This window comes from Ctenopharyngodon idella, chromosome 19, assembly GCF_019924925.1.
Source record: "Ctenopharyngodon idella isolate HZGC_01 chromosome 19, HZGC01, whole genome shotgun sequence".
NCBI classification, from domain to species: domain Eukaryota; kingdom Metazoa; phylum Chordata; class Actinopteri; order Cypriniformes; family Xenocyprididae; genus Ctenopharyngodon; species Ctenopharyngodon idella.
The window spans coordinates 527538-542307 of NC_067238.1; the positions used below are offsets into that span (position 1 = coordinate 527538).

Consider the following 14770-nt stretch of genomic DNA (forward strand, 5'->3'; position numbering starts at 1 on the left):
ATATTGTAGTATTTTTCTTTGAACACTAGATGGAGTCAGAGCAATGCCTGCATGTGTTTATAGAGGTCCAGGCTCCAGAGGCTAAGCATTTGCATTTTGTGATCCCAAGATAACACATGGCACGTTCTTTATGATTTTTTTTTTTTTTTCTACAATTAATAAAAAACCTCAACAAATGTCATTTATGGTTTTTTTTTTAAACAAAGGTATTCTTACATTCACAAGAGTTTGCTAGTCCCCTCTGTAATTTTAAAGGGTTAGTTCACCCAAAAATGAAAATTCTACCATTAATTTCTCACCGTCATGTCATTGCACACCCGTAAGACCTTCGTTCATCTTCAGAACACAAACTAAGATATTTTTGATGAAATCCGATGGCTCAGTGAGGCCTCTATTGCCAGCAATGTCACCAAACTTCTCAAGATCCAGAAAGGTACTCAAAACATATATACACCGACGAGAATACTTTTTGTGTGCCAAAAAAACAAAATAAGGACTTTTCAACAATATCTAGTGATGGCCGATTTCAAAAAACTGCATCGAAGCTTTACGAATCTTTTGTTTCGAATCAGTTGTTCGGAGCGCCAAAGTCACATGATTTCAGCAGTTTGATACGCGATCTGAATCATTGATTCGAAATAAAAGATTCGTAAAGTTTTTGGCCCACAAAAAGTATTCTCGTCGCTTTATAATATTAAGGTAGAACCACTGTACTCACATGAACTGTTTTAAATATGTTTTTAGTACATTAATGGATCTTGAGAAGTTCGGTGACATTGCTGGCAATAGAGGCATTACTGAGCCATCGGATTTCATCAAAAATATCTTAATTTGTGTTCCGAAGATGAACAAAGGACTTACGGGTGTAGAACGACATGAGGGTGAGAAATTAATGACAGAATTTTCATTTTTGGGTGAACTAACCCTTTAAAGGCCATGTGTCATATCATAAACCATAGCTACATATTAAAGCCCAGAATCTCTTTCTCAAGGGTAGGGGTGAACTAGGACCTCTGACAGACAGACATGTTGATAATGTAAAAGGGCATGAGATTGTTCTTAAGGGACAAACACATCACAAATCATACAAATCTGCTGAATTCGTAACCACAAACATATTCAGCCCTAATCTTGTTAACTAGTCAAGTGCCTCTTAGTCAGTGCCTGTTAAACTAGTTTGTACCAGCAGAGGCATCAGTTTCCTTCAAAACACCCAAATGTATCAAGAGAGAGGAAAACCGCCTCTTTCTTTCTCCTCCCTGTGTTCTAGTACTCAGCAACATCCAAAACGTTGCACGTAGCACACATGTAAATTTTCGGTTGAATTTCTCATTGGTCCTCAAGATTGTTGAGCATGCCCTTGCAACATCCCGCTCCTTTGTCTCATCATGAAGTTTACTCCTCCTCCAAGCGCCTCCTCCCTTCACGCAGCTGCTGTGCACTCGCTCGGCGCTCTCAGCCACGAGGTGTCCACGCGCCGCTTCTTGGCGCTGATTGGCCAGTGACGACACAAACACCGAATTTCGACCAATGGGAGCGCTGTGCATGCGCTGAGACATGCAGTGCATACCACTTCCACATGAACAGCTGAAGTGGTAAACAAGCCTAGTGAGTCACTGGAGTGCCTGAGTATAAAACCCTAGCCTAGCCCAGCGTGTACAAATCTCATATACTAACCATGCGAACCAGGAGTCTGTGAATTGAGAATCTGCATAAAGCACTTGTTTGCTGCAATTCATATCCTGCTAAACTTTAATTAGTTTTGGCTGAAGATTGGATGCACGTTTTTGAAGGACTGCTAAATACCTGGCTGATTTAACAACTTTTAGTTGCTAAGAGACGCGTATCTTCATTTCTTTTTAGCGTGTCAATTTTCAAGACATCACAATGGTGGCGATGACAAAAAGAGTCAAGGCCTTCGAGATCGTTTTCAACGATCCATCCAAGACATTTTACTGCAGTGGAGATAAAGTGGCTGGGAAGATCTTGGTGGAGGTTTCGGAAGTGACCAGGGTGATGGCCATGAGGGTCGTGGGAGTCGGATGCGCTAAAGTGGAGTACGCGAAAGGCAAACAGAGATGCCGTGAAGAAATTGACTATCTGAAGTATGAAGAGGTTGTCCACCTGGATGACCATCCCGCCGGTGAGTTAAAACGGTTTATCTTGCGTTTAATGTTGACTTTGCTCTGGTAGAGGCATTTACTGAGATGGTGCTGATGTTGGAATGTGGAAGTCCATTGTGAAATACTGGATATTCAGAAAAGAAGTCGTTCACACTTTATATTAAGTGTCTTCAACAACTATGTACTAACATTTAAGTGAAACATTTGATACAATATACTTATTACGTGCATATATACTTTACATTATATTAATATCTAAAAAGTAAAACATTACCCCTTAACCTATCTTTAAACCTAACTATATCACAACCATAATTCATATGTTAGCTATATGAAAGTGTTCCTGTAAGTAATGCCAAATCAAAACTGAACTGAAAGCCAAGTCACATTCATAGTGAGGGGATTCCTTTGCTTTCAAGTGGGTTTGTTTTTGTCTCATGTTTTAAAGATCTCTTGGAACTGTCTAAAACTAAATTGGTTATCTTTTTTTTCTCACAGACACAGATGGTTCAGTCATTCTTCGTCCTGGCAACAAGTACGAATACACATTTGGCTTTGAGCTTCCTCAACAAGGGTACGCAATTCAATTGACAAGTTCTAGGCATTAATTTCCATTTAAGTCATGTTTTTCTGTAAATTAATACAAGTGTCATTTTCCCAACAGGCAGCTGGTGTCTTCCTACAAGGGCAAGTTTGGGTTTGTTCAATACTTTGTGAAGGCTTTGATGGATAGACCCTCTCAACCTGCTCTGGAGTGTAAGAGACACTTCGAAGTTGAAGAGCCCTTGGATGTCAACACTCCAGACTTGCTGGTGAGTTCCTCATATTAATAACTTTTATTAGACTGATATCAAAACAGATGAGCTTTAGGCCATAGATCATCTCTTCACTTCTGGTTGGGCTTATCCAAATTTTAGAGGCTGATGTTCTGATCATTCATTTCCATCAGTAGTTCCTTGTCCATTTAGGACAACCTCCTTCATGAATATAACAATTAGTGCAAGTTGATAATTTCTGTTTTTCCATCAATCACCAGTCCCCTACTGGAGGCATGAAGGAGAAGAAGGTCACCTGCATGTTCATCCCAGATGGCCAGGTTTCACTGAACGCCAAGATTGACAGGCGTGGCTTCTGCGAGGGCGAAGAGATATGCATTGATGCTAAATTTGAGAACACCTGCTCTCGCATCGTGGTACCCAAAGCAGCCATCATCGCCAAGCACACCTACCAGGCCAATGGCCGCACTAAAGTCTTCAGGCAAAAACTCTCCTCAGTGCGTGGCAACCATATCATCTCCGGCATGTGCGACGCCTGGCAGGGGAAGAGCATTCGTGTGCCTAAGATCAAGCCCTCCATCTTAGGGTGCAACATCATTCGAGTGGAATACGCGCTCATGGTGAGTTTGCATATTGCAGTTACTATGGTTGCTGTTGTGTTTTTCGTCTACAAAGTAGGCACTTATTTAGAGCTGTTTTGTTCTCCTTTATCTACAGATTTACATGCACATCCCTGGCAGCGATAAGTTGGTTCTGGAGTTGCCTCTGGTCATTGGGACCGTTCCATACAATGGCTTTGGTAGCCGCACCAACAGCATGAGCAGCCAGGATGGTTCCGTCAGCACAGCGTCGGCGAGCTGGGTGTCCCTGCAAATGCCGTCATCCGCCCCACCAAGCTACTGTGACCTTAGACGCGACTGCAGCCTGGATCAACCTCTCACGCCTCTGTTGGATGACTATGATGGTGGAGACAGTCCCATCTTCATGAACGCACCCCAATTCCAGTTCCCCCCACTCCCTGCTTATTCTGAGGTGAGTGTAAAGTATATTCGCTGAAGGTGCGGTCACATTTATCTTTGGTCTGTGAAATTTCATACAGAATTTGCACGTTTGGGAGTTTTTCCACATAGATTTTGCTCATGTTCAAGTTGGTCACATGACTTCCAACAATAAGCTGCTTAGTTTGAAAAGACAATGTACCTTTTTTGGTCCGTGAAATTTTGCCAAAATAGCACTAATGTGATCACACCTTTAGTGTATACAATATTAATACCAGTTGCTATTAAATATCAATATAAATATCAATCTAATTTTTTTGTTTTTCTGTCGTTTAGGTGGAGGAGGAATTCAACGGCAATCCCCGCATGCTTCCTGTCTGTTGAACCGACCCAGCAGCTCTAGAACTGAACTGATGCCCATCATAAAAGGGTTTTTTTTTTTTTATCCACTCTAAGCACTTCGGGCTTTCACCATGCGGATCAGAGGTGGTTTGAGAAATGTCGTATGGATGTATGAAAGTGAAGGTGAAGCGGAGGATTTTGGGGCCTGAGTGGCCCCTCTGCAGGACGAGCTAGTCGAAGTTCAGAGGAAGAAGGAGTGAAGTCCAAGCTCTCTTGTGCCTGCATTGCTGACCGCCATCTTATATAACGCATCACTCAAGTTAAACATGTTTCTGTCATATCTTTGATGCTGTTTCAGGGTCTGAAAGAGGGCACACGGACTGTTTGGCGATTTGTATTTCATTATGCTCGAGCTGCTCCTTGATATGAGATTACTGCTGAGGTGCAAACTGATTGTGCCGCATTATAGCCATTTAAGCACACATAGACTTTCCCGATTGGTGGTCATGTACTTTCCCATAGTCCCCAACATAATATTCATTAGCATTCAGCTCTTTTTCGTTATCATTCCATAACAACCCAATGTTTGTTTTTTTTGTGGGATGAAATGTTTCATTTGTTAGAAACATTCTTCAATGCATTTGTTTTTTATGTTGGTTTTGAGGTTAAGTCAATGTGCTAGCCAGAGATATATTATTCTAAGTTACTTAAATGTAAAGAAGAAATGTAGTATATCAATATTTTCATCAAAGGGAAAATCATGTGTCAGTCTGTAATGTACCAGTGTTTTGTTTTTCATTTGAATGCACTTTTTATGGATGCAAGTTGCTGTATAACTACTCGCAGGGAGATTTTCGTTTTGTTGTTTTCATTTGTCTTCCAAAATTGTTCGCTGAGGGATCAGGGCATTACGTGCTCAATTCAAGACTCAGTACTGTGATGCGTTTAAAACCTCGTCCTAAGAAAGGGCTCCACTGATGTTGTCTCTTCCACTGTGGACTTAAACATTAGGCCAAAAAAGAACTTGATACTTCAAGTGCCAAAATTGGGGTCTGTTTGGACTTCGAGCCCTGACCACGTTCCATTGTGAGACCAGAAGCTGCACTGTGTGTAGACATATCCTGAAGACATTTTGATCAACATTTTACTTGTGGATATCTTTCTTAAATTCTTGTTTGTGTCTGTGTGTTGTTTTGTTTCTTATAGAATGTAAGATGACTGTTACTGTTATTATAAACTGTGCAAAGTATCCTTTTTGTATCTAAATTAAAGTGTTTTTTTGTATGAGAACTCGTTTTCAATTAAAAATTTTAAGACATAATTTGTGCCTCCTTTTGTTCATTTGAAGTATTCATAAATTATAACCACAAACACACTTTAAGAGACATTTTATTAATCAGTAAAATGGGTGTTCCCAGTCTGCAGTGGTCAAAATAAATCAAAAGTGGTCCAAGGAAGGAACAGTGGTGAACCGGCAACAGGGTCATGGGCAGCCAAGGCTCATTGATGCAAGTGGGGAGCTGGCCCGTGTGGTCCAACCGAACAGACTCGCTACTGTAGCTCAAATTGCTCAAGAAGTTAATGCTGAAGGTGGCCTGGTCTGATGAATCACGTTTTCTTTTACATCACGTGGATGGCCGGGTGCATGTATGTTGTTTACCTGGGGAACACATGGCACCAGGATGCACTATGGGAAGAAGGCAAGCTGGTGGAGGCAGTGTGATGCTTTGGGCAATGTTCTGCTGGGAAACCTTGGGTCCTGCCATTCATGTGGATGTTACTTTGACACGTAAGCATTGTTGCAGACCATGTACACCCTTTCATGGAAACAGTATTCCCTGGTGGTTGTGGCCTCTTCAGCAGGATAATGCACCCTGCCACAAAGCAAAAATGGTTCAGGAATGGTTTGAGGAGCACAACAATGAGTTTGAGGTGTTGACTTGGCCTCCAAATTCCCCAGATCTCAATCCAATCGAGCATCTTTGGGATGTGCTGAACAAACAAGTCCGATCTATGGAGGCCCCACTTCGCAACTTGCAGGACTTAAAGGATCTGCTGCTAACATCTTGGTGCCAGATACCACAGCACACCTTCAGGGGTTTAGTGGAGTCCATGCCTCGACGGGTCAGGGCTGTTTTGGCAGCAAAAGGGAGACCAACACAATATTAGGAAGGTGGTCATAATGTTATGCCTGATCGGTGTATGTGGACTTGTACTATTAGTTTTCTAAACAATCAGACTTATGATTTCCTCATAGCTAATCAAAAGAGCAAAACAATCCCATATACGTAACTGAAGATATCTAGAGACCTTTTAAATCTCAGAACATGTAGGTGAGCTCTACTTGGGCCAGTAATTGACTATTCAAAAATTTACTTGGCATTAGCATTGTTGTGGAGGTTTTTCACATGCAAGAACATTTATATAATAATTTAGAAAATGCAAAAATGTATTTTATACTGTTAGAACAGACTATGTCAGAAGATAAGCAACACATTACAAAAACCCTTTAAAGCTCTCTTTCTCCAGTACAATACAGTTGTGCTGATAGGAAATCCATCGTTTCGGCTCCTTCATCCCAACTCATTGTTTATTTTCAGTGGTTGGCTAAAGATCAGGTATAAATGTGGAAACTGGAAACCAAAAGTGGATTTTTAATCAATGCAAGGTAAATGGACATGGATGTTCATATTTGCTCAAGGCAAACAAAATGATTTGATCACTGGCAGAAAACAAGGCTCTGTCAACAAAGCCATGGCTGTTGCTAGGGCTTCTATGGCACCTGGTACAGGTAAAACACATCCAAATTACCCATAATGTTGGTGTTTTTTATTTGTGCTTATTGACTTGTATGTAGTTTATATTCATTTTGCAACAAAAATGGCAAAACACTGAACACTGTTGGTCAGAATTTGAGACATTTTGATTCCAAATTAGGTCTGAATTTGATTCCAAATGGACATCCTGCACAATTTATATTACATGAATCAGATCCAGTCTTCAGAGCTTGTTTTCTTTGCTTAAGCAGTTTTCCTTACAGCAGAATTGGAGAGGGGTCAAGTCATTTACGTCATTTTTGTGCTGCTCACTTACTTTAGCGCATGAACCATTTGTTGTGACGTGCCCTGCTGCGGCAGAGCAATAAGTGATAAGGGCAAAACCGTTTATCTTGTAAAAAACACTTGTTTAATGAGCCCCTCTCTGTCCACTCCTTCTTGTTCTTTCTGTTTTTCTTCCTCAGGAAAACCATACCATATTTAAAGCATTGGCCAAATCCAAAATCCCTCTGCCAACATGACTGTTTTAATCCCCCTCTCTTATATATCTGTATGAATTTTGTGGTTCAAAGCAGATGAATTCATTCCATGTTACACAGGGTTTAAGCTGGTTTGACAGGAAAAATCTCTTGTCTAGACATGGTTAAACTGACAAATCCAGTGTTTCTTGTATTTTGGTACACTGCAGAATGCAAAACATAGTGTGTTTTCCCCAGATTGTGTAACTGACATGGGCTAGGTTATTTCAGATTTGTTTAATTGTTATTTTCTAAATTGCATAATATATTGTGTATACTGCAGTTTTGCATAGCACAATGAAGTACCCAGTGTTTGGTGCTCTTAATAAAGAAGCAAGACTTAGCTGGTGAAGCTAGTTGACCAAGGTAGTCTTGCTGGTTAAGCTAGTTAAGCAGCCTTGTAGGGAAACCAGCGCACTAGCATCCAAAACACTCCATAGAAGTTATCTGATATTTCTATGTTTTTGATATCATAAGTCCACAAGAATAGCTTAATGGGTTTGGGTCATTCTTCAGTTGAGGTGATAAATAGTGTCCCCTTATTTTCCAACAGTTGAAACTTTAAATACCAATAAATCATAAAATATTTGCATATTTATATTCTGTAGGGTGAAAACAATTTGTGAACTGTTAAAAAAAAAAGAAAAAAAAAAAAAAGTATATTTAATCAAGTTGAGAGATTTCATGTGTAACAAAATCTGCATGTTCCCACCATACCTCAAAGAGGTATCCTGGCATGCAACTGCAAAAATATAACATTCTTAAAACAAATAAAATGGTTATATTGTGATCTATATTTAATTTAACAAGTACAATTTAACTAAATTGTTTAACATTTTGTTATAATTTAAGAAAAAGTTGTATCCCCCAACTTCGTCTGTGGTGTTACAGTAATGGATATTGCCCATTTAGGAAAGGGGGGATTGTATTTGGACTACTTCCTGTGTGTAAAGGTCATTGCAGGTGCTAGTTGATCTGAGGGGTGCATGGTGAGTTGATTCTTATTAATTTGTAACCAATCAGGCAGAACATTATGGCCACCTTGGATTGGCCTCCATGGATTGGACTTGTTTGTTCAGCACATCCCACAGATGCTCAATTGGATTGAGATCTGTTGAATTTGGAGGCCAAGTCAACACCTCAAACTCGTTGTTGTTCTCCTCAAACCATTCCTGAACCATTTTTGCTTTGTGGCAGGGCGCGTTATCCTGCTGAAAGAGGCCACAACCACCAGAGAATACCGTTTCCATGAAAGGGTGTACATGGTCTGCAACAGTGCTTAGGTAGGTGGTACGTGTCAAAGTAACATCCACATGGATGGCAGGACCCAAGGTTTGCCAGCAGAACATTGCCTAAAGCAATATTTTTTTTAAACTTAATTTTTACAAATGTTGTATCTTTTTGCCACCACAACTGAAGCCACCACACCGCAAATGATCTTTTTAGTAATTTAAAGATTATTTAATTTAATCATTTTCCTAGTTTCTGCCTTATGTTTGAAAAAGATTTCAGAACTTAAGTTATGCAAGTGTTGCAGATGTCAATTATCAAGTGTGGACCTTCCTGTTAGCTCCGATACTATACAGTGATGGAGTTTCTGTGAGGAAGACAGTGTTACTGCCAATGATGTGCAAAGGAGAACGAGTTACTATATGCTGCCTAAAGTCAACAGTCAGCTCCCTTGTTTTTCCTGATGTTAAAAGAGCAATTGAAGTCATCAGACTAGGCCTTGAATTCAACTAGTCACTTCTTTTTTTTGCTGATGAGTCCTTGAACTTTAAAAACGTCAGCAAACTTGATGCGAATGTCTTTCATGGGTCAGCAGGGTATAGCAGCGGGCTCAGTAGAAAGCCCTGTGGTATACACAACTATAAATACGATGCCACAAAAAGTTCTGTTGTCTCAGGAAGACCATGTATCCTCTGTGCAGTGGCTATACTGGTAGGAATACTACTGTTGGTTCAAACTACCCTTGTAAAAAAGAGGTGTGTTTAATTATTAAGTATTGAATGTCCATGTCATGCTCAAGCTTGACCAGAACTGAGGTAAAACTCAAACAGGGAGGTTTATTCGCAGATATGGCAGGAACACAATGCATAAACAGGTAAGTGATGATACTTGAGATTGTTGAAATAGACTTGTATTGTTTGAGTCTTTGTCTTACAGAATTGTTGGAGCACACACATGAGGGAACAACATTAACATGAGGGATGACTAAAACGTGGATGACGTGATGACGTGATGACTTGAAGATGACTTGAATGACTGGCGATCGACTTGGATGAGTTAACAGCTAGCAAGGTAGTCAGGAACATAAAGCAGGTAAGTAGCAAGATAAGTATTCTGTAGCATCAGAAGAGGTCAAACCATGACTGAGGGAGTGTGTGTGTTCTGTATAGTGCTGGTGATGAGGGCTAGATGTGTTTCAGGTGTGCATGGTTAGGTGCGGGAAGGATGATGAGAAATACAATCCGTGATCGTGGGCGTGTAGTGTATGTTTGAGCTGTTTTAGCTGAAAGCAACTTGGACCGACATTTCTTAAAATATGTCAGTGCCATTGTTTTGTCTCAAGAAGCACACCAGCAATGTTTTTTTTTTTTTCCGAAGGCATTTTTTTTAAAAAGCTACTTAAATGTCATAATTGAACTAAGGCCTAATCCTGGCTTAATCTAAGCCCTGTCTGTGAAATCAGGCCTATATTTCTTAACACACTTAAGTACACTTTTAAAAAGTCCTACTTAAGTGGGTCAAAAAGCGCTCTAAAGTTCTGCATTTAATATAAATTTCAACTATAATACATTTAACATTTTAGTTGCAATTAAGGATCCGAAAACATTACAATCAGTTCGCACTTAAGTATATTATTTTAAAGTTTATTATGGTATGTTAAAGTGTACTTCTTTTTTACAAGGGTATCTGGGAATGCGGCCTTGATGTACCATACCAACCATATTGGAGGTCTACAAATGTGGGTAGGTAGGTGTCATTGATAATTGCCCATGCAGAGTGACCAGGTGACCTGGAAGACCAAGCAAGTCTTGTGTTCAATGACATGCTGGATGCCTTTCACATGCTTTCTGGGAAATGCTTAGCATTATTTCCTAAAACTACAACTCTGAAACAGCCTCAAGAGCAAAGGGGTACATGTGCTACGTGCTCAGAGGCCTGCAACCTACATTGAGCACACTTTAACTGCCTTTCTGACACTGAAGATTCATTGTTTCTACATACTTCCATGTATACTTTTTATAAGTGTACCTAAGTGTGTTAAGAAAAAGTCTTGAAAGTGAACTCTCTTTAAGTACACTTAAGTGGCTTTTTATTTCATTAATATTATATTATCTGCAAGTATAGTTAAAAATGTACTTTGATGATTTGAAGTACACTACAAGTTCACATTTAATACAATTAAGCACAGTTCTTTTTCACAAGGGCGGTTTCACTTTTGATGTAGATTCAGTGCATCTATTGTATTGCCAAAAAGCAAACAGATTAATTGTTTCATGACTGAAAAACTAGTTGGGAATATTTAGACAGGTCAGTCACTCTTGACCTTTGACTTCAAACAAAAATTTTCTTGACCTTTGGGAGAAAACAAGCCCTCTCTTGCCATTTAAAGCTTTACAAATAATAAAGTCAATGACCGTAAAAAGCATTTGGAAAGGTTTTTCAGAATCTTTTAAACAATGTGACAGTTCACGAGTTTACACGTACATGAAATCAAATTAAAGTAATTAGTATAGTAATTTATGCGTATTTGCCGTGCTGTCCGGGGGAGGGCTCCGAGCTCGGAATTTGGCCCGAACCCAGAGTACTCCCCCTCCTTAACTGGGATAGAAACCAGCCAAGAGTGAGGTGATGGGGTGGTGGAGGGATGCTGTGAAACTTGTCGCGGGATAGAGGTGAGAGACGGCTTTATATACCGGCTTTCTCTTGCACTGATTGGTTGATTACTTGAAAGTGCGCCTCCCGAATTTTGTTAAATAAAACTTCATTTCATGTACTGATTATAACAAAATCTCTTCCTCTGCTTTTTCTCAGTAGACCAGCATTTTCACTTGTAAAAATGTAAGTAAAGTCACTTGTTCTTTAGTTTTGCACATGGAAATAGTATGTTTATATAGATTATCACTATCTTCAACAACAGGGATCAGCACATTAACCTTTTAAACTGAGTGCCTTGAATTAAATTATAGAGCCATGACCATGAGATAGTTTCATTACAGGATTACATGTGTGCTTACTATGGAATAATAGATTAATAGTTTCACACCTGAAGCATACAGTTTGACCAGACATGCAAAAACCATAACACTCAGTCACCTAGTATTTAGCCTGAGGCTACAGATATTGTCAGTGGGCAACACTGATTTTTACTGCCTGAGAAATGTCACTTGAAACTCACTTGGGCTCAACCCATTGTATAATAAACTAGATGAATTTTTAAAGAAATGTGTGTAATGCTGCTAGTGCAAAACTTATCATCATGATACTAGGGTGTTGTGGGTGGTTGCCAGTGGAACATTTATCATGCAATGATTTTAAATCTGTTGGCTTAAGTAATAGCACACCTTTCCTCAGTAAGCCACATAATTTGATGTGTCTTTCATATCTTTAGCACAAATAGTTGATGAGTTATGTTTGTTCAAACCATTAACTCTATGAGCAATGGAAGCTAATATGCTTACATTAGGAAACGCCATTAATCAATAAATTAAATAAGAATAAATAAATACATAGATACTATACTTATTCTTAATGCATATTATTTATTTATTTAAATGTATCCCATAAATGTAAATTAAATGGAATAATCTTTCATTTATTTAGAAATGATTGTATTTATGTAATTTGTAAATAAAATTAAATAAATAAATGTAAATACATTAAGAATTAAATTAATGAATCAGGTTTTAGTATGCATAAGTATCAAATATATTACAGAATATTTGATCACACCCCTTTCTTTCTATTCTTTGGCCAGTTAGTACTATTCTCTCTCTTGATTGGTTAGCACATGCATGGGTAAATGTTCTATACAGTCAGGGGTACAAGGGTAAATAGGGATCCACATGGAGGGACCTTCTCTTATGTCATTGTCAATTCCTGGAAATGCAGAGTGGCATGCAGTGTGTGATGTTATTTGTTGTGGCCAAACTGCACAGGATATTTTCTATAACTTTATGACTGTCAAATGCTCTGAAGATTTATGGGAATATCTTTATGTAAACTAATCAGCTTAAATGTTTTGTACACACACATTCCCTCTTCTTTCATTTTCTTTTGTCACTACCAGCACTGTTGCTCCATCCATTTCCCATAATAGAAATGCTATTCATAGAGTCATTAAGCCAAACGAGCATGGAAAATTAGTTCCGCCCTTCTTCGAAACTTCAGAGTGAGCACATAAATTCATGAGGGACAAAGGGAGGGGCTCTACTGATTGATTTTAGTAACTGCCCATAACACCCAAGCAACCTAAAACATTTAAAACACCTTAACTGCATAGAAATGGCTTGGAAAGCACCCATAAGATGATGCCATTGCATTGAGTTTTGCATGGGCAAGCACCACACTACTAAAAAACATCATAAAGTCATCAATATGTGATTAAATCCTCAAATTATCCTGTATTACTCATGTCTGTCCATCATAAGAAATCTGAGCTTACTGTGTACATGGTTTCCAGCTGCTTCTAAAACAGGAAGTCACATGTGAAAGCGTCAAAAACTCTTCTCTTCCGTTGACCTTTCCCCTAATTCTTACTGTTTTTTAGCCAATCCTTAATCTGCCATTTATAGATAAGTTGAAAACTCAAGACGAGGCCAAGTAATTTCCTTCTCAGCACTTTTTCATTCTTCTCTGCCTAATAAGTACACAATCTCTTCAATAATTTCATGCAAATGACTTCCTTTAATTTATATATATATATAACTAATGATGCATGTACTGTTTGTTTATCATCAGATGCTCAGACTTTTTTAGTGCTGAATGTCATACCTATGCACCTATTTTAATACATGTTCCATTAGAGAGCACAAAAACTAATTGGGCAACAAACAACTGAATTCTGTCAGCTGTCACTCAGGACAGCTCAGACGTCTTGCTGATACACCATGGGTACAATGTTTGTTTGGTTTGTTTCCATCATTAGCCTCTGAGCAATGCCAGTCAGTATGGGAATGGTACAAGTGCTATTTATAGACAATGATGTTAGTATTAAAGTGCCGATATTGTGCTTATTTACAAGTTCATCATTTTATTTTTGGGGTCTGAATACATTTACATGAGTTAAAGGATTATTTCACAAGCTTTACTCACCCTCAAGCCATCCTAGGTGTATATGACTTTGTTCTTTCTGATGAACACAATCAGAGTTATATTAATAAATATCCTGACGCATCCAAGCTTTATAATGGCAGTGAATGGGACCAACGAGTATAAAGCTCAAGCAAATGCATCCATCCATTATAAACGTACTCCACATGGCTCCGGGGGATTAATAAAGGCCTTCTGAAGTGAAGCGATGCATTTGAGTAAGAAAAATATCCATATTTAACAAGTTATAAAGTAAAATATCTAGCTTCCGCCAGACCGCCTTCCGCATTCAACTTACGAAGAAAGTGTAAAACTTTTGCAGTTCAAAAAGCTTACACTACGTCCTACGCCTTCCCTATTCAACTTAGGAAAAAAGCTTAACTGACGCGACGTCAGTTACGCTTTTTTCGTAAGTTGAATACGGAAGGCGGTCTGGCGGAAGCTAGATATTTTACTTCATAACTTGTTAAATATGGATATTTTTCTTACACAAATGCATCGCTTCGCTTCAAAAGGCCTTTATTAACCCCCCGGAGCCATGTGGAGTACACATTTATGATGGATGGATGTGGATGGATGCACTTTCTTGAGCTTCATACTCGTTGATCCTGTTCACTGCCATTATAAAGCTTGAAAGCGTCACTATATTTATTAATATAACTTGTGATTGTGTTCATCAGAAAGAAGAAAGTCATATACACCTAGGATGGCTTGAGGGTGAGTAAAGCTTGGGGTAATTTTCATTTTAAAGTAAAAAAAAAAAAAACATTTTTCTTATACTATACATTGCTGCAGCACCTCTTTTCACCCTCTGCCTGAAACATTCTGTTTTACCTCCCTTCTCTTTAAAGCCTATACCTTTCCAAATATTTGTCAGTTGGTCAACTGGTCAACCACTTGCATGTGTCAGAAATGTAA

The 14770-nt window shown here is 38.9% G+C and overlaps 1 protein-coding gene and 1 long non-coding RNA gene across 2 annotated transcripts; both read left to right on the forward strand.

Annotated features, from left to right (window-relative positions):
• The first annotated feature begins 1644 nt into the window (after nucleotides 1-1644).
• Nucleotides 1645-5560, forward strand: txnipa (thioredoxin interacting protein a). The gene is made up of 6 exons (XM_051871792.1): nucleotides 1645-2143; nucleotides 2622-2697; nucleotides 2788-2935; nucleotides 3160-3519; nucleotides 3617-3931; nucleotides 4234-5560. The coding sequence occupies exons 1-6, from the start codon at nucleotides 1888-1890 to the stop codon at nucleotides 4279-4281; spliced, it is 1203 nt and encodes a 400-aa protein (XP_051727752.1). The 5' UTR covers nucleotides 1645-1887; the 3' UTR covers nucleotides 4282-5560.
• Nucleotides 5561-6260: 700 nt separating this feature from the next.
• Nucleotides 6261-11552, forward strand: LOC127500581 (uncharacterized). The gene is made up of 2 exons (XR_007926362.1): nucleotides 6261-8817; nucleotides 9701-11552. It is a non-coding gene; the product is annotated as an uncharacterized LOC127500581 (long non-coding RNA).
• Nucleotides 11553-14770: the final 3218 nt, after the last annotated feature.